The 23,747-nt window shown below is 38.3% G+C and overlaps 1 protein-coding gene across 2 annotated transcripts; it reads left to right on the forward strand.

Annotated features, from left to right (window-relative positions):
* The first annotated feature begins 430 nt into the window (after positions 1 to 430).
* Positions 431 to 9,650, forward strand: LOC116259053 (hexosyltransferase GAUT11-like). Of its 2 annotated transcripts, none has more exons than XM_031636653.2 (2): positions 431 to 1,179; positions 7,923 to 9,650. In XM_031636653.2, the coding sequence occupies exons 1-2, from the start codon at positions 1,039 to 1,041 to the stop codon at positions 9,372 to 9,374; spliced, it is 1,593 nt and encodes a 530-aa protein (XP_031492513.1). In that variant the 5' UTR covers positions 431 to 1,038; the 3' UTR covers positions 9,375 to 9,650. The 2 variants fall into 2 exon arrangements, with proteins under 2 accessions (XP_031492513.1, XP_031492514.1); XM_031636654.2 differs by lacking the exon at positions 431 to 1,179 and adding an exon at positions 6,145 to 6,300.
* Positions 9,651 to 23,747: the final 14,097 nt, after the last annotated feature.

Here is a 23,747-nt window from a genome sequence, read left to right on the forward strand (position 1 = left end):
AAAATTAAGAAATTTTTTTTGCATTGCTCCTCGACGTGTTGCATCGCTCATGGGCAATCGATTCCGTTCGAGGAGGAATAAGTTGAATCAGGGGACGACGGCTTAAAAAAAGGGGGCGATGGCCGCCTCTAACCTCTCCCCAGCAGCCGATTATTTTTTATTTTTATCTTTCATAAAAAAAACTCGAGCGCCCGATGCTTACGAATATACTCGCAATCCTTTCGTCCTATTCATCTAAATCCTTCCCGGTCAACTTTGTCTCAGCTCCACATCTTCAATTGAATCGAGACGAGCTTATTATGAGCTTTCAAACAGCCAGAAATTCAGGAACTACCAAGTTCAATTTTCAGATCTACCGAAGAAACTTGAAAATCTCAAGGAGAGAGCGAGCGACGTAGGTGAGTCAAAAACTTGAATATCTAAAGGAGAGATTGAGCGAGAGAAAGAGAGAGTAAACACTACATGTCTGACCATGACGAAGTATGGAGGACACAGTAGAATTAAAAAATAGAGGTGGGGGCGGAGGTGGACCGATCATGGTGAAACTTCCGTTTTCCCCTCTTCGAGTTAAAGACCATGCAGCCCTGCGTTTCATGGATCTCACACACACAGAGAGAGAGAGAGAGAGAGAGAGAGAGAGAGAGCTTCTTGCTCCCGATAAAAGTTGTCGAATACTATTTGCCAAATTTCTCAATATTTGTAGCTTCCTGTCCCCCCCTCTCTCCTTCTAAAAGCTTTGCCTCCTCTCTCTATCAAGTGATAGAGAGGGATCTATTGTTTTCTCTCTTAATTTGTTCATTTGTTATTGTTACCATTACTACTGGTTGCTCCCTGAGTTCTTGTATTATCTCTCTCTGTGGAAACTTGAACCCTTTCGCTAATTTTTCTAGATATGCAGCTCCCTTCCCCCACTCTTTGCGAGAACTTTTCTGCTATCTATCACCCAGCAAGAGAGAGATGAACCATTTTGTCTAGTGAGGAAGCAAATGTCTTTTGCAGTTTCCTTTATTGGGGCGTGAAGTTTTTGTCTGGAAGAAGATGAGAAGGAAAGATCCCAGACGTCACGGTAGAGCGAGGTTCTCTAATGGGGTCCTGGGCCTCTTCGTGTTCTTTGTGATCATCGTTTGCATTCTTTTCGTGGTCCACCATCGTCAGGAAGATGGATCTGCGTCCCGCCAGGTGATCCCTCTCCTCCCCTTGCCTCCTGGCTCTTTCCAGTTGAAAATTTCTTTATATCTATTCATCTCAATCGTAAAATGGTGGCTATCTAAGTTGTTGATGTGTGAATCTAATGTGTGAATTGGCTTTCACTTAAAGTTTGATTTGGAGTACATGAACTGATTAGCTCGTTCACTTAGTTTGAGTAATTTATTCGTGCTTCAATTTTTCAATGTGCGAAACGAACGCTACCAAGTTGTTTTTATGCATATGATACTCTAGATGCTAATTGAGAACATATGCTTGAAAAATAATAAATTTGATTTTGTCTTGAAAAGATGGTGTCTTTCTGGTTTTGCATCTTTTTGTTTCACCTGATTGACTTGCTTTGAAACATTGGCTTTTCTTCCTTTCCTGCCTGGTTGTGAACACTTATAATCCCTTCCTTGGTCGAAAGCTGGTTATCCTGTTTAACCGCTTTGGAGTAGCACCGAGTTAGCTAACATGTTTATGTAAGTCGCCTAACAACTCACTGAAAATCTGGAACAAACTTCTTCACAAAGAATTAGGCTACACAAGATACTGATGCTCCTTTTATAGGAATATCACAGTTTCATGACCTGAACTTTCTAACCTCAATTTAATGGCACCGAACCTCCATTTTACGGCAATAGAATAGGATCCCATTAGAAGGGGCACCGTTAATCCAATTGAACACTGGACTGTTGACGTTTATTGCGATGAAGCTAAAATTCCAAACTATTGTATATGTTTTAACTTATTTGCTGCATTTGCCTGGAAGTTGGGCACAACTCTATCATAATTTCATAGACATGACTGCCTCTGACCATGTCTAGTCATTCTAATTGCCTCCTCCTCTGCAGCTGCCTTTTCTCCACACTTCTGATTCTCTTGCATAATCTTTCTAACATATATTGTCACTTTCTGACTTTTTTCTAATGACATCCCCATTGGTCAATTCCACTGTCTGATTGAAACAGGACGATCTTTTTTGCTTCTCTTTTGGGATACTATAAATTTATGAAAAGTTGAAGAAAATGACTTCTTGACGTGGTGGACTCCTTAATCTTTGAAAATAAATAAATTTAATATATTCAAACTATAATTAAGTGAGTAACTAAATGCCTACCAAACAAATATGACCATATCAAGCAAGCTTTTCAGTTTGACCTATGCACCAGTGTCGCGTTGCATCTGGTTTTGGTGTAGGTGCTAGACATTGACATGGACATGAGAAAGCCAACTGAAAGATCTTAGGTGAACCAGACTTGCATATGTTTGTGCCTATATTTGGTTAGTTAATAGATGCAGGCAGGTAAGTGGAATTTTTTAGCTGACATTTTAGTTTATAATTTTCTGGTGAAATATATAATTTTTTTGGCTGTCCCAACATCATGACACGACACATCACGAGCAACGCCCTATGCTTTGCGAGTGCGGTCTCCTGGTTGGTAAAGACATTGACATCCTTCTGGTCACTACACACTGGTGGGTACACTGAGCTTCAGCCTTGTAACATGGGACAAACATTCTAGGTTTCAAGCGTGTCAATTTATCACCAGCTGCCCCTGCCAGATGAATGGAGCTGTCCTCTATCAATTTACTACAAAACGAATTCACCAAAACTGGCAAAAATTTCAACAGTAAGAATTGGCACCTAGATCTAATTGATGATCTTATCAAGAAAAAATTCTGATTAAATGACAAATTGGAGTTGATAAATAACAGAAAGAAGTATCTTTTGAAATTAGTAGTCTAAAAGTAAGGACCTTTTCTTTATCCATTTTCAAAATTTGAAACATTTCAAATTTTAAGAAGTATAGAAACACACCTGCATTTTACAGATTTTGAAGATTACATCTAAAGTTTTTCTTTAGTTACTTACAAAAGTTGGTGGTTATATGGGTATTGCCTATGGCCTAGTTAGTACTAAATTATGAAATATATATAACTGAAAGCTAGGTGTTTTACGATCCTGTTATGTTTCAAAAGCCATGTTTTCCTGTTTGAAAAGTACAGGAAAGCATACAAAACCAGGTTTTTTCAGGCCATTTCAATCCAAAACTGCTCTACTTGCTATCTAGTTGTTGATCATTTGTGCAATGCACCGACCCCAGTTCAATTTCTAGATGTTTTCCTGGATGAACCTTTTATAGCATTCATAGTACTGGTGATCCATTCAGGCTTTGCAGGTGAAATTATGACCCACAAGTTGCTTGCATTCATAGCTTATGGTTGTTTTCTCATAATCTTTATACATTTCCTTCTGTGCTGTGTTCCGACATATTTTGCTATCTGAATGATGTTATGCTTTCATGCTCATCACTATTGGAAGTGCACTTACACTTTAATAGTAACATTTTGATCTATAATCTGGTTTTGAATTATTAGCAGCTTGTATTAGGAATTCTTGAGTAAATTATAAACCATAGTCAAAACGGTAATTTAATTTTTCGCGTTTTTTAAAAAAAAGCCCGAAAAATTAAATTGCCGTCTAAAACTAGAAAAACACATTAAAAAAAACGTTAAAAACGAAAAAAACACATTTTTAACCCTTCGTTAATGACTTTTTTTAATATTTTTCACTTTTTTCATTTTTTTCATTTTTTAAATGCCAAACAGTTTTTTTTTTTTCATTTTATGTTTTTTATTTGTTGCAAATCTACTTATCTTTTTATGTTTGTGTTATTAGTTTCTCACTTATTTTATTTTCCCCTCATTTTTAGTTTTTCTTAAGTATTTAAAAATTTACTATATTTTTCTCATTTTTTTCAAGCTCGCCGTTAAGCAAGGGCATCGGGGCGGCCCAGCTTGATAAGGAGCTGGGCTCGGGTCAGCCCGACACTTGAAACCTGGGCTCGGGCCCGGCCCGGCCATTCAAACCCGAGCCTGGCCTAGGGCTGACCTGATTAAATTAATTTTTTTAATATAAAATAACATATAAATGTAATTAATTGTAATAAAATATTATATTTATATATAAAAAATTAATAAAAATAATATTTTGAAAAAAATATCAGGCCCACTTGGGCTTATCGGGCCCAACCGGGGTTGCCCGATAAATTATTGGGCCGGCTTGGGCCCAATTCGAGCTGGGTACCGGGTACCTGCCAGCGGCCCGGTGCCACCTTACTCGCCGTATTATACTCGAGAAAAACCTCGCCGTTTAGAACTCCACTATGTTATAAGCCCATCTTGTTGGCCTCCTGTAGGGTATGTGATTCCATCTCACGCTGAAGGTGCAGGTTGTACAGGATTAACTGGGCTAAACTTTCCTGTTTGATGGGCTTTCGACAGAGATAAAAATAGGTGGTCATTAAGACATTTGTGGAATCAAAGGCAGATCTGATTCATATTCAGATGCAGAAAAGCTTTACCAAATTTATTTAATTACCCCATAGTTTTATTGGATATCCATCAGAATCAGGTATGATACCCCAAAGTGAACATGCATGTTTCAGATTTGTTCTAAGAATCCTAACTAGCTCTAGTAAAGTTTTTGGACAAATCGGACACCTTTGCATCCCTAAATCACTTTTTGCTTCTCACAACCATATCCCAGTGCATACATACTTACTTATATACATATATGCACACACACACACACACACAGATTTATTTCTATTTGCTTGCATTTACCACTGCGACAATGTTACAGCAAATGTTATCGTTATTTGGGAATTTCAATATTGTAATCATGGACTTGAAAGAGAAAATATTGCAATATTTATAAAATGTTGTGGACAATTCTGTAACAGTTGGAGAGCAGGTGGTAGGAGTATTGTAGAGGATTGTGTGGCAAAACCTTGGTTCTAGTCACAGCACTGGCACTCTGCCTTATGCTTTTCCATGGTATTGTCGTCCTCATAAAGTTTGGTGGTTGAGCTGTCCAAAGTTTACCTGACAAGGATGAGGCCTATTCAGTGGCCCAATCCTTGGAACTTCTACATCATACAAGAAAAGAAGTCGCAAAGTTGAGTTATAACATACAAAACAATGTAGAACGTATTTCTGGAAAGAAGTCAAACAAACAATTTTCCAACATGAAAAGAACACCAGTTAAAAGATCCAGTTTCTTTAGTTCACAGACCAAACCAAATTATTGCTTCCGTTTCTGTTGGTGGTTTTCTATATTCCGCCTAGGTGTTCCATTGTATATATAGTAGATGGAATTGGTTTATTCATTTCTTGAAAATTTAAGTTAAATATTTGATTCTCTATGTATTGAATGAATTGTTGGTCTACTGAAGGCTTAGTAGTCAAAGGCATATGTGAGCATTCACCTGGGAGCTGAGTGCCAGACTGATCAACTGCATGACTAACCTAGGCAGAGCTTCCTAGTTGGTGCCTAGGTCACTGTAGTCAGCTAGGCTGAAACAACAAGGCACGAACCATGAGTTTTTATTCTATTTAATTGATTTTTTTTTTTTCAGTGAAAAGATAAAATCATAGAGTGATATGCATTTTTCATATAAGCACTATACATATCTGTTCATAACTGTTTACCCTTCAATATCAATTATTGTATTTCAATTTGCCTAATCAATCTTATATATATATATATATATATATATAGATCTATGTCACACGGGTACTCCTCCAAAGGAGGAGTACCCGTATGGTACCGGTACGACACGGGTACCAGTACGGGTACGGGGTTGGGTACGCCTTTTTTGTGCGTTGACCGTACCGGGTACGGTCAACGCACCGGAGGTCATTTTTGACCTTTTTTTGGGCACGGTCAACTTTGACCGAGTCCAAATGTGTCTTTTTTTTATTTTAACGATTTTTAGATTTTAAAGTTTTAAACGATTATAACGTTAAAAAAAAGCTCGAAACTCTTAAAACATGTTTTCGTTTTAAGGGTTTCGTTTCCTCTCATCGTGCGACGGCCAGCGACGGTAGGAGGCGAACGGCGACGGTGAAGGCGAAGGCAGTTGAACGGCGACGGTGATCGACGACGGTAGGAGGCGAACAGCGACGGGTTTCGTTTCCTCTCATCGTGCGACGGCCGGCGACAGGCAAAGGCGGCGACCGGCGACGAAAGGCGAAGACAGTTGAACGGCGACTGATCGGCGATGGTAGGAGGCGAACGGCGACGGCAGGAGGCGAACGGCGGCGGTATATTTTTGTTTTTACCATGTTTTAGTTCATTTTCATTGGTTCTGCCCCTGCCTTCACCTCCGGCGACGACCGTTGGGCGTTGTATTGTTTCTGTTCTTTCACTATTATCTCTTGTTTTCTGTTTGCGTAGTTGATTCTCAATGAGTCCATCTTTTTTGCGTAGTTGTTTTCTGTTTTTCGTTGTATGCAGCGTGTTTTGTTTGGCCAACAGATTGCAGCGTGTTTTCTGTTTTTCGTTGGGTTCATCCCAATCTGCTGATGAACCCAAGTCCGATGTCTTTTGAGCATGTCCTTTGATAAATTGAAAAGAACTCCAAGCTTTATCACATCATATTCGTATTTTGGTATGCCTTGTCCAACAATGACCTATTCTTCTTTGGATGCATGCCTTCCCACGTCATATACTGAATCAATTATTCACTTATTCTGCATAGACTGCATATTCATTATTCTGTATTGCATGTTATATATTGATTGAGAAGAAATCCATTTGATATTGGTGTGAATCGTGTGATATATGTCCAATTACAATGTTATCTGCATGACTGCATCAGATATTGTCTTGTACTAATTAGGAACAAAGCTGATGTATTTTGAATGTTAATTATGAGACTGAGGAGAATGAGAATGTATTTATGAATATGACAATATGTTATTCTGATTGTGTAATTTTTGATATAGATATGTGCAAATATGTTATTTTTCTGCATTTTTTGACATATATATGTGTGTGTGTACGGCCGTACCCCGGTACCCAAGTTTTTTGAAAATGGTCTGTACCCGTACCAGTACCGGCACCCGTACCAGTACCGGCACCCGTACCCGTACCCATGTGACATAGATATAGATAGATAGATAGATATGCATTTTTCATATAAGCACTATACATATCTGTTCATAACTGTTTAACCTTCAATATCAATTATTGTATTTCAATTTGCCTAATCAATCTTATATATATATATATATATATATATATATATATATATATATATATATTTATATATATATATTATATGCGGTTCATCATTTTTTTATTTTTTATTTTCTTTTACTTTTTTGGACCATCTAGGCAAAACCTAGGCCTTTTAGAAGGTCAACAGCATAGGCCTTCCTAGCACTTTTGACTACTACAATTGAAGGTTGGGTAGGATGTGTTTTTCTTCTTTCTTCCTTCAGATAAATACATTCTAATATTCTATGACTTTAAGTACTTTCAGTTGTCTTCCATATCTTGCCAGGGATGGACTATGTTCTTGATGAAGTCTTTCATTAAACACACACCTCCATTTGTTTATCTTATTATGCTCTTGGATGAGTTTTTAATGGTTGTGGGGCATTCTGCCCATGATGGCACATTAGTCCTGCATAGATGTTGAATTTGGATGTACATATTATCAACATAACATGCTTAAATCAACAGTTTTATTTTATAGTTGAAAGGAGAGTGCTCCTCATTTCATATGGTTCTCTTGTTCAAATCCCATAATGGACAAAAGCTCATTGTTTTCTCTTGTGCAAATCTCTATAGCTTCTGGGTCGATCATTCTATTAATTGATGGGTCTCTTTTGCTCCTGAAAAGGATAAAAGCTGATTTATGCTCTTCTGATACTGCTAGATGCATGCAATGAATGAAGATGCTTCACATAGATCCTTGAATCTCATGGAAGAGATGCTGAGTGCCACTTCATTTTCACGGCAGTTGGCTGACCAAATAACTCTTGCAAAATCATATATAATTATTGCGAAAGAAAGCGATAATCAGCCCCTTGCTTGGGAGCTAAGTTTGCAGATCCGAGAAGCACAACTTTTACTGTCCAAGGCTGTCACAAGAGAAGCTCCAATCACACCCTATGAAGCTGAGCCTATTATCAAAGGGTTTGCATCTTTAATCTACAAGGCTAAAGAAGCTCACTATGATACTGCAACTACAATTATGTCACTGAAAGGGCATATTGAGTCTCTTGAAGAACGTGCCAATGCTGCTATTGCACAGAGCACTGTATTTGGACAATTAGCTGCTGAGGAATTACCAAAGAGTCTCTATTGTCTTGGCATCAAATTGACCCTTGAGTGGACCAGAAATCCTTCGATTGAAAAACATGCAAAAGAGCAGAAGAACTATCCCCAATTTATGGACAACCACCTCTACCACTTCTGCATATTTTCTGATAATATATTGGCCACCTCAGTTGTTGTAAATTCTACTGTTTGTAATGCTGATCATCCAAAGCAGCTTGTGTTTCACATTGTCACAGATGGCATCAACTACAAAGCCATGCAGGCTTGGTTTTTTTCCAACGATTACAAAGGAGCAACAGTTGATGTGCAAAATTTTGAGCAATTCAGTTGGTTGAACACTTCTTATGTTCCAGTTCTGAAACAACTCCATGATGATGAAGTACAGGCTTTCTACTTCAAGGGTGCTGAAGAGTTGAGCAGTGAACTCAAGTTTCGCAACCCCAAATACCTTTCTTTGCTGAACCATTTGAGATTCTACATACCTGATATCTATCCCTCATTGGAGAAGGTGGTTTTCCTTGATGATGATGTTGTAGTCCAAAAGGATCTGACCTCTCTCTTCTCAATTGATTTGCATGGGAATGTGAATGGTGCTGTGGAGACATGCCTTGAGTCCTTTCATCGTTATTACAAGTACCTTAATTTCTCAAATCCTGAGATTAGTGCAAAGTTTGATCCACAAGCTTGTGGATGGGCATTTGGCATGAATATATTTGATCTCATGGAATGGAAGAAAGCTAATGTGACAGGCCGATACCGGTATTGGCAAGAGAAGAATTCAGACCAAATGCTTTGGAAGCTGGGCACTCTGCCTGCTGGTCTCCTTGCATTTTATGGCTTGACAGAGCCCCTTGATCGCAGGTGGCAGACCTTGGGTTTGGGTTATGACTCAAATATTGATAACCGACTGATAGAAAGTGCATCTGTCATTCACTACAATGGCAACATGAAGCCATGGCTTAAGTTAGCAATTAGCAGGTACATTCCTCTTTGGGAGCGATATGTGAACTTTGCAATTCCAACTTTGCGTGAGTGCATCGGGCACTGATTCATCATTGGTTAGAAGCCCATTTTGTAGGACTTATTCTTGAATCCAGAATGCAACTGAAGAACTATATGCAATTGCATGAACATTGGAGAGTTCAATTGTTTGATTCTATTGTTCAGAAGATAAGGTGAAGGGCCTTCAGAATTCTTTGCCTCCAATCAATTTTTTGTAGCAATTGATTTTAGTGGATATACAGCAGATGCGTTAGTCATTTTTTCTGTAACTCTAGAGATTATTAGAATGATATGTTGGTAAATGAAAATTTTGCTTGGGTTAGTGAGTTCTATCACATGCCATGCACACAAATCTTGTGAACATATGGCGGAACAACAAAGCAAAAACGAACTGAAGGCAGAACAAAGAATGGAGAGCTTTGATAAACTACGAAAATTAAGGTTTTCATCTTTGTTGCTTATGAAATCACAAAGAGAAACGAACGAAGGCAGTACAAAGCATGAAGAGCTTTGATAAACACTACTCTAATCAAGGTATTAAACTTTGTCGCTTTCCGACAGCTGTTCCAACTGAAAACTTGTCTCCTCAGAGTTCTTGAAGCCAAAGAAACTTCAATGTTCCAGAAAACCATTGGATAGTTCAGCTGTTGCTTATATACTGTCACAGGGGAATGCCTGGGAGAGCACCGCGCCCGTGTTGACAAGACTTGGGCATAGGACATGGCAGACTCGTATTTTGAATTTTTTTGGGTATGTCTTGGTATTTTTGTTTGGGTAATGGTAATCTATATTTTGTGAAATATTTTTTTCTTAAAATTATATATATATATATATGTGTGTGTGTCTACCATAGTTCATAGCTTATACAAAACAAATGGTGGTTAGATATACTTGCCACGATATTTCAAATTCCCCTGTTGCCTTTTTTTTTTCCCCCTTTCGCTCGGAAGGGTTGGTCTTGGAAACAGAGTTTGGTCATTTTTCGGTAGGTACCCAACTCTAATTAATTTGCAGCTTGCAACTTTTTTGACCCCAAGATGCATCTGTGTTTCTGCAGATGCAGATTCCCTTGACTGAACCAATGAAGTGGCTTCCTTTAGCAATGAGCTTACAGGACCATCACAGTCCTGAGAAGCCAAGTTTCTGTTTTACTTCTCTCCTAGATGCAGAAGTGTTAGATCATCCAACCACAACACGTAAATAGGTGGCCGAGGAATTTCAAAACTCAACAGCTTACAAGTTACAACTACTTATACTTTCAAGCTTCCAAAAAAAGTCAGATCCGCCAAACCTGCATCTTTCACTTTATCCAATCAACATCTTGTGGATTCAACCATTCAAGTACAGAAGTGGTTGGATCTGGTTTTGAATCGTCAATCAGAATTCAGGAAGAGTGACCTATCAAACTAGTACATGTTTAGCTGGATTGAACAATGTCCTTGTACATCCAAGTACATGAGTTCGTGGTCAGATCTGGCTTTGCAACGCCAAATCCAACTAAAAATTAGTAAATCTGAATCTGGTTAAAAAAACACAGCTTTTAAGTAAAACCATATCTGTTAAATATTATAAAGCTGATGGTCCCTGTCCAAGAAATCATACTTGGTGAAACATTTATGGCTTGAACCTGATGATCCAATGTTACAGATTGATGGGTAAACCTGGATCTAAACTCACTTGAAGGCAGTGGTACATCCCCAAACTCAGCGTGGCATACATATAGAATGCCCACGAATCAAAATGGTAGGATTTTTTTTTCTTTTTTGAAAAAAATCAATAGAAAGATTTACTTTCAAAATAACTGAACTTGCGATGTATCTAGTCCTGCGGAGGAAAAGCACTAAAATAAATAATTTTTTTTATAGTGTTTAGAATCAAAAAGTAAATTAGGCGTGGGTGCAACATGATATATGCACACAGACACACACTCTCTCTTTCTCGTTCTCTCTCTCTCTCTCTCTCTTTGCTATATAGTTAACTATTGACTGTTTAATAGCCTTATTTAGGAGTTGTCCTGATTAATGGCGAAGCCTCCTACTAGGAGCTTGGAGGCAGGGTTCCTCGACTAAATTTTGGAAAATTATCAATGAGAAGACTCGAAATAGAACATTGTTTGAAACATATGAACTCAAATTTATCGGAATAATAGAAAGTGAAATAATATAAAAAATCCAAGTCAAATTTTAAAGATCAAACCACCTCAGTTTGACCCATAAACATATTATCAAACATGTTGTATGCCATGAAACATCATAGTAGATTCATAAATATGTAACATTGGACACTTGGATGCTTAACCTATGCATCCAATGAAAAGTCTGTGCACACTATGAAAATTTAAGTGTTTCAGTTCTAAGGGTCAGGCATCGTCCAAAAATTTCACTAAAAACACCCTCTCTCATCCATTTTCAACCATCCAAGGCCCTTTGAATCTCTTCTCTCTCTCTCTCTCTCTCTCTTAAAAATTTCTCTAGTCATTTCTCTACAGAATGAAAACAAGAGGATCAATTTACCAATTTACAAATGACAGAAGGGTCCATGTATCCAATTCAAGAAACAATCAACAGGTCTAATTCAATGTCACAAAAAAAGCAAAAGTTTTTCAATCGAGTCTAACAAATAATAATAATAAATACCTCTAAATCGTCCAACATATTTCAACTAGAACAGTTATACAAAGCCAGCGTGTGCCATAAACAACATATTATGTTACTTAAATAATTGGAATCCATAGTTCACTTAGATAATATACATAGCATAGCAAAATGAACACAAAACATCAAGGATGGTTCTTTATATAGAACTTAAAATTGTCCGAACAACCAAATTTTATTATACAATTAAATCACTTTAATTTCTCAAATAAATCTTATTAAAGTATCTCTTCAAGTCATTAAAACCTCGTGAATATCCCACCAGAGAATGCGGACCATGTTTAAGTTGATTCTTGTATGTAGAGGTCATGCAGCATTTCATTGGAGTGTCAGTTGACTTTCATTTCTCGATCTATATATCCTTCTTGTTTCATGGGGTCTTTAGTTAGAAGAAACCTTTAGATGTAATTCTACAAGAACATACATATCGACTTTTTTTACTTGCATATACTGTGTTTCATATTAGAAGGTAGATGAGCAAAAACTCGAGTGATCATTCAATTGTATCAATATTTTAATCAAGTGATATTACTCTTAAAAAGGTTAACCCTGGTGACGGCACAAGGGAATGTGTAGAGTCTGTAGACTTCATAGAATCAAATTCCATCTCTATTCTAGCATTTTCAAAATGCTGGTGATCGGTATAAACTCAATTGATCAGTGTGAATAAGAAGTATCTCCCGACGAAAAGAACCATAGACTAATTTCTCAACACTCTCCAACTCATCTTGTACTTAATTCCTCCTGTCAAGTACAAGATGAACAAGTAACATGAACAATAAAAGAACACGCAGTTTAGAGTGGTTTCAGCTTAATTTTGCCTACGTCCATGGTTTCTCTCACTTGATTCCATTGTCATACAAAACCAGTCTTTCTTTTTCGAAAATCCCGTTCTATAGTGCAAAATAGGACTGCCAAAAAAACCCATCTTTTTAAAAAAGATGCGGAAAAAGAAAATGAAAGAGAACGTAAAAATGCATTTTTTGCATTTCTTATTGCTTCTTTTTACTCTGACATTTTGTTTTTAGTTTCTTTTTCTCAAAATTTTAAAACACTTGCTGAGATTTTCTCGAGATTTTTAATTTTGCCATGCTGTACTCGAGAAAAACTTCACTGTTTCAAACCCGTAAACGATATTTGTGATAACGATTGAACATATATTAATTTTTCATCAAGAGGTTCGGCTGATAATGTAAGATCATTTGGTGGGCCGACATATATCTATGAGGAATTTCACACATTATGACTGTCTTAAGGTAAATATCCGCTTAAGTGATTGCGTTTTGGGATATTACGTCATTTTAGATGGTATGAGGTGATTTTGAAATGTATAGATACCTGTATGTAATTACGAACTCTTTGATGGGTTGAATTCGCAATTGCCCTTAATATAAAATGGTAGTGATCCTTGGGGTCGTGTGAATGGTTGCCTGAGACATTGGTTTCTAGGGTTTCCTCTTTCCCATTTGAGAGAGACCTCACGTGCACTGCACGTACCCTTTCCCGAGCACCAGTTCAGATGGATTCACGTACACTTTCGCTACAGTTAAGATTTTCTTTTGGTTTCAATGATTTAGCATGAACACGATCCTGTTTAGGGTATATACGTTTGGTTTTGTATATGCATGAGGGAGAAATCCCAACAATTGGTATAAGAGCCCATGTTCATTGTTGAATCGTTGATCTTTGGATGGTTTTTTTTTGTGCGTTCTTCCTTTTCGATTCTTCCATGTTCTTGGCTGCAAGTTTTTTTTTTTAAAAAAAAAGGGTTGAGGGCCTGCGACGGAAGCCATCGGGCTTTCGTTGCAGCCATCAGGAGGATCGAAAGGATCGGTAGGCGTCGGTCGCCATTGGGCGACGGCGGGCCTCCGGCGCATCCCTGCCTGTGGCCACCCACGCCGTTGGGTGGCCTATCGGTGCCCTCCGTGCCTCTGTCGCAGCCACGAAAGAGGAAGAAGAAGGAGAAGGCGACGGTAGGGAGGGGTGGGAGGTTTCAGGCCGTCAAGGTGAGCATCGGCCGGCCGTTGGGCGACGGCTGACCTCTGGCCGCCCTGGCACGACCTGCCGGCGGCCACCCACGCAGTTGGGTGGCCTGTCGGTGGTTTTCTCGTAGCCGCTGCAGCCGCCCACACACAAAAACCAGAAAGAGAAGGGGGCGGAAATCAGGAGAGGAAACCGGCCCGGTCGGCCATCGCGGTGGGCAACGGCCGGCCGTCTTGGCAGCACCCGCCGGCCGTCTTGGCAGCACCCGCCGGCGGCCACCCACGAAGTTGGGTGGCCTGCCAGTGGAAGACCACCGCCGGCCTGCCGTTCGGCAGGCGAGTGGTGGAGGCGACTCTCGCGATCGCGGGTCGGACCGGGTCGGGTCTTGATAGACCCGATCCGGATCCATCAGTTAAAGAAAAATGCCGCCCGCTTCCGCTCGCTTTAAGTTTTTCGGACCGGGTCGGTCCATATGGTTTGTTTTGAAACAGAACCGATTCAGTTTGATTTAGAACCGGTTCGCAACTTTCTGAACTGATTCAGACCCTTTTCAGACCGGTTTAGTTGATTTTCAGACCGATTCAGGGCATTTCAGACCGGTTCATTTAGTTTTGGAGCCGATTTTAGCCATTTTTTAACCGGTTCAGTGGGTTTCAGAATCGATACGGTCTATTCTTGACCGTTTCGTCCAATTTTTAGATCAGTTCAGCCCTATTTAGGGCCTTGTGAGTGCTTTTGTTGTAGTTTAAGAACGATACGGGCCATTTTAAGGCCAATTCAGTAGTTCTTGACTCACTTAAGCACGATTATGGTACCGGTTTATAAAACTTTGGACTCTTTTGGGCCCATATCATTGAATCATTTGGTCTTGGATTCAAGATAGGGATAATGTTGTATGCAATTTTAATTTATGTATAATGTTTTGCATGTTATTAAAATTGTAGATATGCTTTAGATGAATGTTTGGACCATGAATTTGAATTTTGGCCATGTCTATTGTTCGAAATGAGTAGGTTTGTACTTTATGTCGCTAAAGTGACATCTGTTGTACGAATTTGCCTGTTTTGAACATTAGATGATAATATACTTGATCCATGCGGGCAATGATCAACCCAAAGGAGGATTGTTGTTTGGTCAGGTTTAAGTATATAGGGCAATGAATATGTAATAATTTTCAGGTTTTCAGGTGAATAACAAGTCAATCCAAAGATAGGCTCGTTATTTGACAGGGTTAATTATCTATATTCATTGTTGACCAAGAATACCACTTGCAGTTAGTATTTCAATCCAAAGATTGGATATTAACGTTGCACCGGTACCTTATGATGGGTTTTTGGGTCATCGTGTTTAAATTCATTTATATTTGTTGTTTCATCTTTGTACATGTATTGATTGTGAGCATGCTTTGGTTTGTTCTTTGTACAGTGAGTTCTACTTCCATGATATCTGCAAATTTGAGTACTATTCCTGAGTTAAATGGTTCGAATTTTAAGGACTGGAAAGAAACAATCATGATTGTTCTGGGTTATATGGATCTAGACCTTGCATTTAGGGAGTCGTGCCCACCTCATCCAACAGATGAAAGTTCCCATGAAGATAAGCGGTACTTTGAACGGTGGGAATGCTCAAACCGCATGTGTCTAATGATCATGAAGAGATCAATTACAGAAAACTTTAGAGGCTCAATTAATGAAAAGGCTAGTGCCAAAGTGTTCCTCGAAGAGATTGAAAAACGTTTTGCTAAAAACGAAAAGGCTGAAACAAGCATTCTTTTGAGTAAACTTGTGACGCTTAGGTATAAAGACAATGAGAACATACGGGAGCACATTATGGAAATGTCTCATCTTGCTTCAAAATTACATGCACTAGGTTTGAGGTTACCTGAAGACTTTATAGTGCATATGGTTCTCCTTTCTCTTTCACCACAGTTTGGACAGTTTAAAGTTAGTTATAATTGTTAGAAGGAGAAATGGACTCTTAATGAGCTCATTTTGTACTGTGTGGAAGAAGATGAGAGATTGAAGCATGATAGGATAGAAAGTGCTCACTTGGCTATTACGCCTAAAAGTAATAAAAGAAAGACTGTTAAGGAAATTGCAGTTGATCACGCATCTATTAAGAAACAAAAAAAGCATAAGGAAGGCAAATCATGCTGCTTCTTTTGTAAGGATGAAAGTCATATGAAGAAAGATTTTACTAAGTATCACGCATGGCGTAAAAAGAAAGGTACGATTCTCACTTTGGTTTGTTCTGAGGTTAATTTAATTTCAGTATTTAATTTCAGTACCAAGACACTTGGTGGGTAGATTCGATTGCTACTACTCACATAAGTGTTTCTATGCAGAGCTGCCTAAATTGTCAGACACAAATTGATGCTGAAAGATTCATCTATGTGGGTGATGACAAAAAGGCGAAGGTTGAAGTCATAGTAGATTTTCAGTTATTGTTAAAGATTGGTTGTTATTTGAATTTGACAGAAACTGATGTACTACCGTCTTTTAGACAAAATTTGATTTTTTATTTCTTTACTGAACAAATTTGGTTATTATTGTTCATTTGGAGGAAATAAATTTAAGTTGTTTTTGCATTCAAATTTGATTGTTACTGGTTCTTTGTCTAGTAGCAATAACATTTATTTGCTTGATACGGTTGCTTCATTTCATGAAACCTTGCATGTTACGTCTAGTGGTACTAAAAGAAAGTTAGCTAATGAGAATTCTGCTATGTTGTAGCATAGACGCTTATGACATATTTCTGAAAAGGGAATAAAAAGGCTTATGTCGAATAGAATTCTTGAGTCTCTTGATTTGGTAGACTTTAATGTTTACATTGAATGTATAAAGGGAAAACGAACAAACATTAAGGGATTATAATTTTTATAATCCATCTAGTAAGTCTTTCTTTGAAACGGGAAATGTCCATTTCTTTGAGGATATTGAGTTTGAGGAGGTGATTAGGTTAGAAGCATTGCCTTTGAAGATGGACCTAAGTCCACTCATACGGATGTTGTAAGCAATTGTCAGGTATTCATTCCTGCCATTGTTCTATCAACATATTCAGAAGAAGACAATGATGTCGATCTCCCTATTGAAGAACAAACTCAACAACCTATCTATGGGCTAAAGCATGCTTCCCGTTAGTGGTATTACAAATTTCATCAAGTTATAGTTTCATTTGGTTTCGAGACTAATATGGTTGATGAATGAGTATACCAAAAACTTCAGTGGGGTAAATTTATTTTTCTGATTTTATATATCGTTGATATATTACTGGCAAGTAATGATGTGGGCATATTGCATGAAATTAAGAAATTTTGTCAACAAAGTTTGACATGAAAGATCTTGGTGATGCATCTTTTGTATTGGAGATCTGAATATTTTGAGATCGTTCTCGGAGTATTCTTGGATTATCACAAAAGACCTATATTGATAAGGTGCTTCAGTGATATGACATGAAGGATTGTAAACCAGAAGATACTCCACTTGCTAAAGGAGACAAGTTTAGTCTCAAAAAGTGCCCTAAAAGTGAAATCGAATCTAAGGAAATGGAAAGGATTCCTTATTCATCTGTTCTGGGAAGCCTTATGTATGCTCAGGTTTGTACTCATCCGAATATTGCATTTATCATTGGAATGTTAGGCAGATACTTAAGTGATCCTGATATGGATCATTGTAAAGCAGCCAAAAGAGTTTTGAGGTACTTACAAAGAACAAAAGATTTTATGCTCATATACAAGAAGCCAGACCAGTTGGAGATCATTGGGTATTCAGATTATGACTTTGCTAGGGGCCAAGACAGTAGCATAGCATGTTACGAGGCAGCTAATTATGCTTTGTAGTTGCAGAATTTTGTCACGGGGCTATGCATTATGAATGGTGTAGAAAGACCACTAAAGTTATTGTGTGACAATAATTCAGCAGTCATGTACTCTTATAACAGTCGTAGTTTGTCAAAGTCGAAGCACATCGACATAAAGTTTTTGGCTGTTCAAAAAAGGATACAGAATGGTCAGGTGTCTTTAGAGCATATTGGGACAAACTCTATGATTGCGGATCCGCTTACCAAGGGTTTAACACATAAGGTCTTTCACGAACATGTTGTTTGTATGAGAGTGTTATCCTTGGATGATGTGTTGGTTTAGTGGGAGTTTGTATTTTGTTTGCTCTTATGTATAGACACATATTCAGTTTTTTGCATAATAAAGTTTAAAGTTCTTTGGTTTCATTTTGTATTTATGTATTTTTTTATCTCCATGAGGTTTTAAAGTTGGACGAGTTGAGAATAGACATGTTGTAATCACATTACATGTAATTCTCATGCTATACATCCATATCAGATATATGTCATTGGTTGTGTTAACATTTGTGATCATTGAAGGTTTAGCTAATTTTGATATAGCGAAAGCCGCTTTGGTTCTGTGTTGATATGATCATGAACGAGATTGGTGAAAATGACGTTTAATAAGATAGCAGTTATCAGCTCCTAAGGTTATGTAATATCTGAATATATAAAGACATATTTGGCTCAAGTGGGAGATTGTAAGATCATTTGGTGGGCCGGCATATGTCTATGAGGAATTTCAGACATTATGGCTGTCTTAAGATAAATATCCGCAGTGATTGTGTTTTGAGATATTACGTCATTTTAGATGGTATGAGGTGATTTTGAAATGTATAGATACTTGTACGCAATTACAGACTCTTTGATGGGTTGAATCCGTAATTGCCCTTAATATAAAATGGTAGTGGTCCGTGGGGTCGTGCGAATGGTTGCTTGAGACATTGGTTTCTAGGGTTTCCTCTTTCCCATCTGAGAGAGACCTCACGTACACTGCACGTACTCTAGAAGACTCTACTGTGATCTTTCCGTGCACCAGTTTAGATGGATTCAAGTACGCTTCCACTACAGTTAAGATTTTCTTTTGGTTTCAATGATTTAGTATGAACATGATCCTGTTTAGGGTATATACGTTTAGTTTTGTATATGCATGAGGGAGAAATCCCAACAGATAAAAGACAACTTTTTAAAATTAGTGGAATGTACATCTTTTGATTTCTTCTCTTGAGAATTGCTAAAACAATAGACGCTGGGCTGCAGAGAGATCGTTGTGATATTGTGCAACAACTTTGCCACCAGCCCGATAATGGCATTTAAGATCCTGCGCAACAGTTTCGCCAACACATCCCTCGAGGTTAAGGCATCCACCTTGTAGAATTATCAATGAAATTATCCAGAAGAAGAACAGATGAAGTTGGCCGTTTCCACTGAGGGTTCAATATATAGAGGATGAATAAATCCTAGCCTAACTTTTGCGAAGAAATGGGCGATTGTCATAAAGTTGTCCTAGAGGAGTCTAAGTCAGCTACAAAAGATGCTCGAAGGCAGAGGTAAAGATAGGCAGACAAATTGCACCCGTCCCTATATCACTGCAGATTTGAAATCCTTGGTTTTCAAATCTGACCTCCCCTCCCCTGCCCATACACACACTTTTTACATTAGAGTGTGGATTTGAAATCCACGTTAAAGGTAGAAACTGAAATCCACAGTGATACAACTATGGATTTTAATTATTTTAGATTTGAGATTCCCTTGAATCTAAGATCTGGAAAATCAAACACACCCTTAGTTTATTGCCTTCCTAGTACTATAGCATATAATCTGGGCTGATAAAGTGAATTCATCCACAGTCACTTCTAGGAAGTGATAGGTGCTAGAATGGGCTGCACGCCTTTCATGCGGCACCATGCGTGTAGCTTTGATAATTCAAATAAGAAGCTAGATGTTACAGTGTGTTGCTTGAGCATGTCAGTGTGCTCATTCGAAAGGAGAGAAAAATATGTAAAATGGTGTTTGATTGACAGCCCAAAATCAGGTTTTAGATTAAACATTATTTTAAGCACGTTCAGACAACTAATTGGGTTTAATTTGTCAAAACTCAACTTTGATAAAACCTAGTCCTTATAGCGAACCTCAAAAGCCTGCAAGTTTTATGGGCAAAACTGATTTTTGCCCCCTCTCGAGTTGTCTTGTCATTCAAGCATCCAAGCTAAGTTAATTTTAAAAACTGAGTTTTACTAGGCACCTCTGTAAAATTTTGGTATGTGGTGTGCAAGAAAATAAGACAGAGAGAGAGGATCGTTCTTGAAGGGGCTGATAGATAGGAACTCCTCCTTCTTCCGCAAGTCCAGCACTAATTTTGGTGCCTTGAATAATGCTCCGTTATAGTTTAACTTGCACATACATGCCCCTCACATTGTTTTACCGTTCTTCAATATTAATGTTTCATTGTTAAATATATATATATATATATATATATATATATATATATATATATATATATATATATATATATATATATATATATATATATATATATTATTAATTATTTGAACTTGGCATAGTGTTCTACTTGGAATTCCACAAGTTGTGTTCACATTTTTAGTTGGGACGTCTCTCTCTCTCTCTCTCTCTCTGAGGAAGCATTTTATGTTAAACTTAATTAGTCACGGGCAGAACATGCATGCTAAAAGACAATCATCAGTTTCTTCCTTCTAGGTTATTCATTTCTACACATATTTGTAGCTATTGACCAAGAATTCATACAAAATTTGGACAGCTGACATGTCAGCAAATTTGGATTTTTGGTTTCCTCCTTACAACAAGTGGTTCCTTCCTATTGCACACTCATCTTGCTCTATCAGAAATTTTACCAAGCTACAGTGATAAAACAAATATATGTTTACCATGTAATTTCAAGCTTTCCATGCATTTCAGGCTAGAAAAGTATCCTTCTTGACCCACCACCCATTCACCTTTTTTTTTCTCTTTTGTCCTTCCCCCACCTGCCCTTTTCTTGTGGTCGTGTCTGGATTGTGGTTTATTTCCTCTTGGTGGCGCATTTGGGAGGAGCGCAACAACAAGGTCTCTAGGGGCACATTTTTTCATCAGAGTTTGTGGCACGCATTGTAGGATGTCCACTTTACTATTCGGCTACGACGCCGTCATTCGTTTGCTTCTGGGTGACTCTGCCGCTTCACTTGTCCACTCTCTCTCCACCCTTCTTATTTTGTTCTATTGTGCTGCTAACTTGTATATTTTGTTCTTTTTGTTTTGGCAGCTTGTTCTTGTAGTTAGATGACTTATTGTCCCCAAATTTTGTTATATATTTTCATTTCATGGCTCTCTCTCTCTATCTCTCTTTATATATATATATATAACCTACTTTTTCCTTTCTTTCCTACTTCTTTTGATAGTCATCCCCCAACCTAGACCGGTAGACCTTAAGAAGGGGAAAAGATTCCAAAGTCCATGCCAATGTTAAGGCTAGGTCAACTCATTTCCACGAATAATCACTAAAAAAGGTTAGACATGATGAAGAGAGAGAGAGAGAGAGAGAGAGAGAACTTAGACAAATAGGTTACACACACACACACACACACACACACAAATAGACAAATAGGTAAAACTTGTTTTCTGTCTGCATTTTGTATCTCAACGACGTTTGAAGGTTGATAATTTGAATAGTTCACCCATAGAACAACCATTAGATGTCACACGACCTTTAGGTGCTTTAAGATTATATGGATCTGCTTGGTGTTGGCTAAACTATTTTATTTTTGCGATCAAGAAACACATTGACTTATAAAAGTTGAAGGATAACCTGAAAGCAAGTGCAGAATATAGTCAGTCATATGCTCTCATATGACACCAATTTCCTTCTTGGTAGATCATCTTTATGATATTCTTTTGCTCTTTCATTCTCTCTTGTTCCCTCTCCTTATTCGTACATGCATATACATGTTCGCAGGACCTAATAAGCATACACATGCACAAAGACATATAGTATGCAATTTTGTTTGGAATAACATTAACCAAATTATGTAACTAACCTAATCAAGTCCAGATCAAGAGCTTGTGTTCTGGATTTGATATTGAAGTAGTACTATCAAATTATGAGTAATACAATTAAACCTGGATTATGTGCAAAAGTACTCCATCCAGAAGTTGTAGATTTACTATATTTGGATATATAAAAAATTGTGTACCAATTTTAAAACAGCATGTTTGTACATCCATCTTAACATTGGAGTTTAAACAAGAGAAACAATTTACCAACTTCCACTTGTGCCAAAATAAGCACAACAATATTTGTCCAATGCTACACTTTCACAAGTAATTCTTTTTTTTTTTTCAGACGAAATTGAACCCAACTTTCTTATGATGTTAATGCTGTTCCTTACTCTCATGGGAACGTCAAGGGGAAAGTCAGAATCTCCACTGGGGGTTGGTGCAATGGCTGAGACAAGGGCCAGTAGGTGGTCGGTTTCCGTTTCAAATCCCTATGGCTCCAGCCCTCTTTGCTGCAAAAGGAGGTCATTGACATGCAAGTTGAAACAAGGTGGGGGTGGTATTCGAGACACTGAAAGTAGGCTTTGTACTCTGAGAGGATAAGGGGTTGGGTGGGGGCTTCGGCTTTCTTTTGGGTGGTGCCCAGTCACCCGAAGAGGGAGAAAAGACAGAAGAGATAGAAAGACCTTAAATCTCAAATGTATTTTAAATTAATGGAAAGTGTAAATAGACCTAGTAGCAAAGACATGTCGCTTCAATTTTCTTGATGCTATGAGTCTATTCTTGAGCACTTTACAAGGATAAAGACATACTAACTTCTCACCAAGCATCGATGCAGCCCCAAAACCCTGGGGAAGACATGATTCTCCTCCCACCCACTTCAATAGAAAATAGTGGGCAAAAAACCTGAAATTTCAACTACCAGCTTTAGCCAAATGCCATTAAACACAAATTACTCATCTTTGGAGGATACATGCATGCTGAATATTAAGTGGGCATACTTGGATCAGTTGCATGCTCTTATACATATGAAGAGTATATCGATGTGTATGTCTGTAATAGATTCAGCCTCTCTCTAAATGCTTTGAAAACATGGACATCCATGACCATGCACCCCAAGGGGCATAGCGTAGCTGTCCAGGCTGAGAGTTGCACTGATGATGCGTCCTCAGTTTGATTCACGTAAGTGCTACTCTTTTGAACTGCGATGGTGGCTGCACGACACTTGAATTAAAAAGTATACCATAATCCAGGTCGTGAAGCAGTCCTAAATGGGGGTAAAGAAAAAGGGGGTAGCTTTGCCTCTCACGAACTGCCACATGATCGATCATGGACTGTTTCTCACATAAATAAACAAAAGCATCCAAATCCTATGTCGGCCACATATAGCTAGGGGTAAATATTCTTTGGTTGCACCCGCCAAACAAGTCACCGCTAGCCGTTCAGCTTTCATGGCTCATCAGCACGACTTCCACAAGAAAACACACACGCACACACACATAGCGACGGGAAGAGAGAGAGAGAGAGAGAGAGAGAGAGAGAGAGAGAGAGAGAGAGAGAGAGAGATTGCAGCTGCAACATCAAAATGCTCCTGTCCACGGATCCAGAAGTTGCAATTATTGACTACATAACCTTCATAATAATGTCAACTTCACAGGCCCGTATGAAAACAAAGGTCCGTGAACCTCCCATGCCTTTCTTTCCTTAGGGCTATGCCCCACCTCCATTCGACCCCACCCAGCAAAGAAAGGAAAATTCTTCTATGTTAACCTTATAAGTAATGGTATTACACGGCTCATACATTGTTTCTTTGATTGAACTTCAATCATTGAGTAGGCATTCCGGCTAACATTGTTTGGCACTTCACCCAAGTTCTTTTGTTTTGTTGGGCAGGAAGACAAATTCTTCCAGCTTATATGATTGCACTTTACACC

The sequence above is a fragment of the Nymphaea colorata genome, chromosome 8 (genome assembly GCF_008831285.2).
Source record: "Nymphaea colorata isolate Beijing-Zhang1983 chromosome 8, ASM883128v2, whole genome shotgun sequence".
NCBI lineage: Eukaryota > Viridiplantae > Streptophyta > Magnoliopsida > Nymphaeales > Nymphaeaceae > Nymphaea > Nymphaea colorata.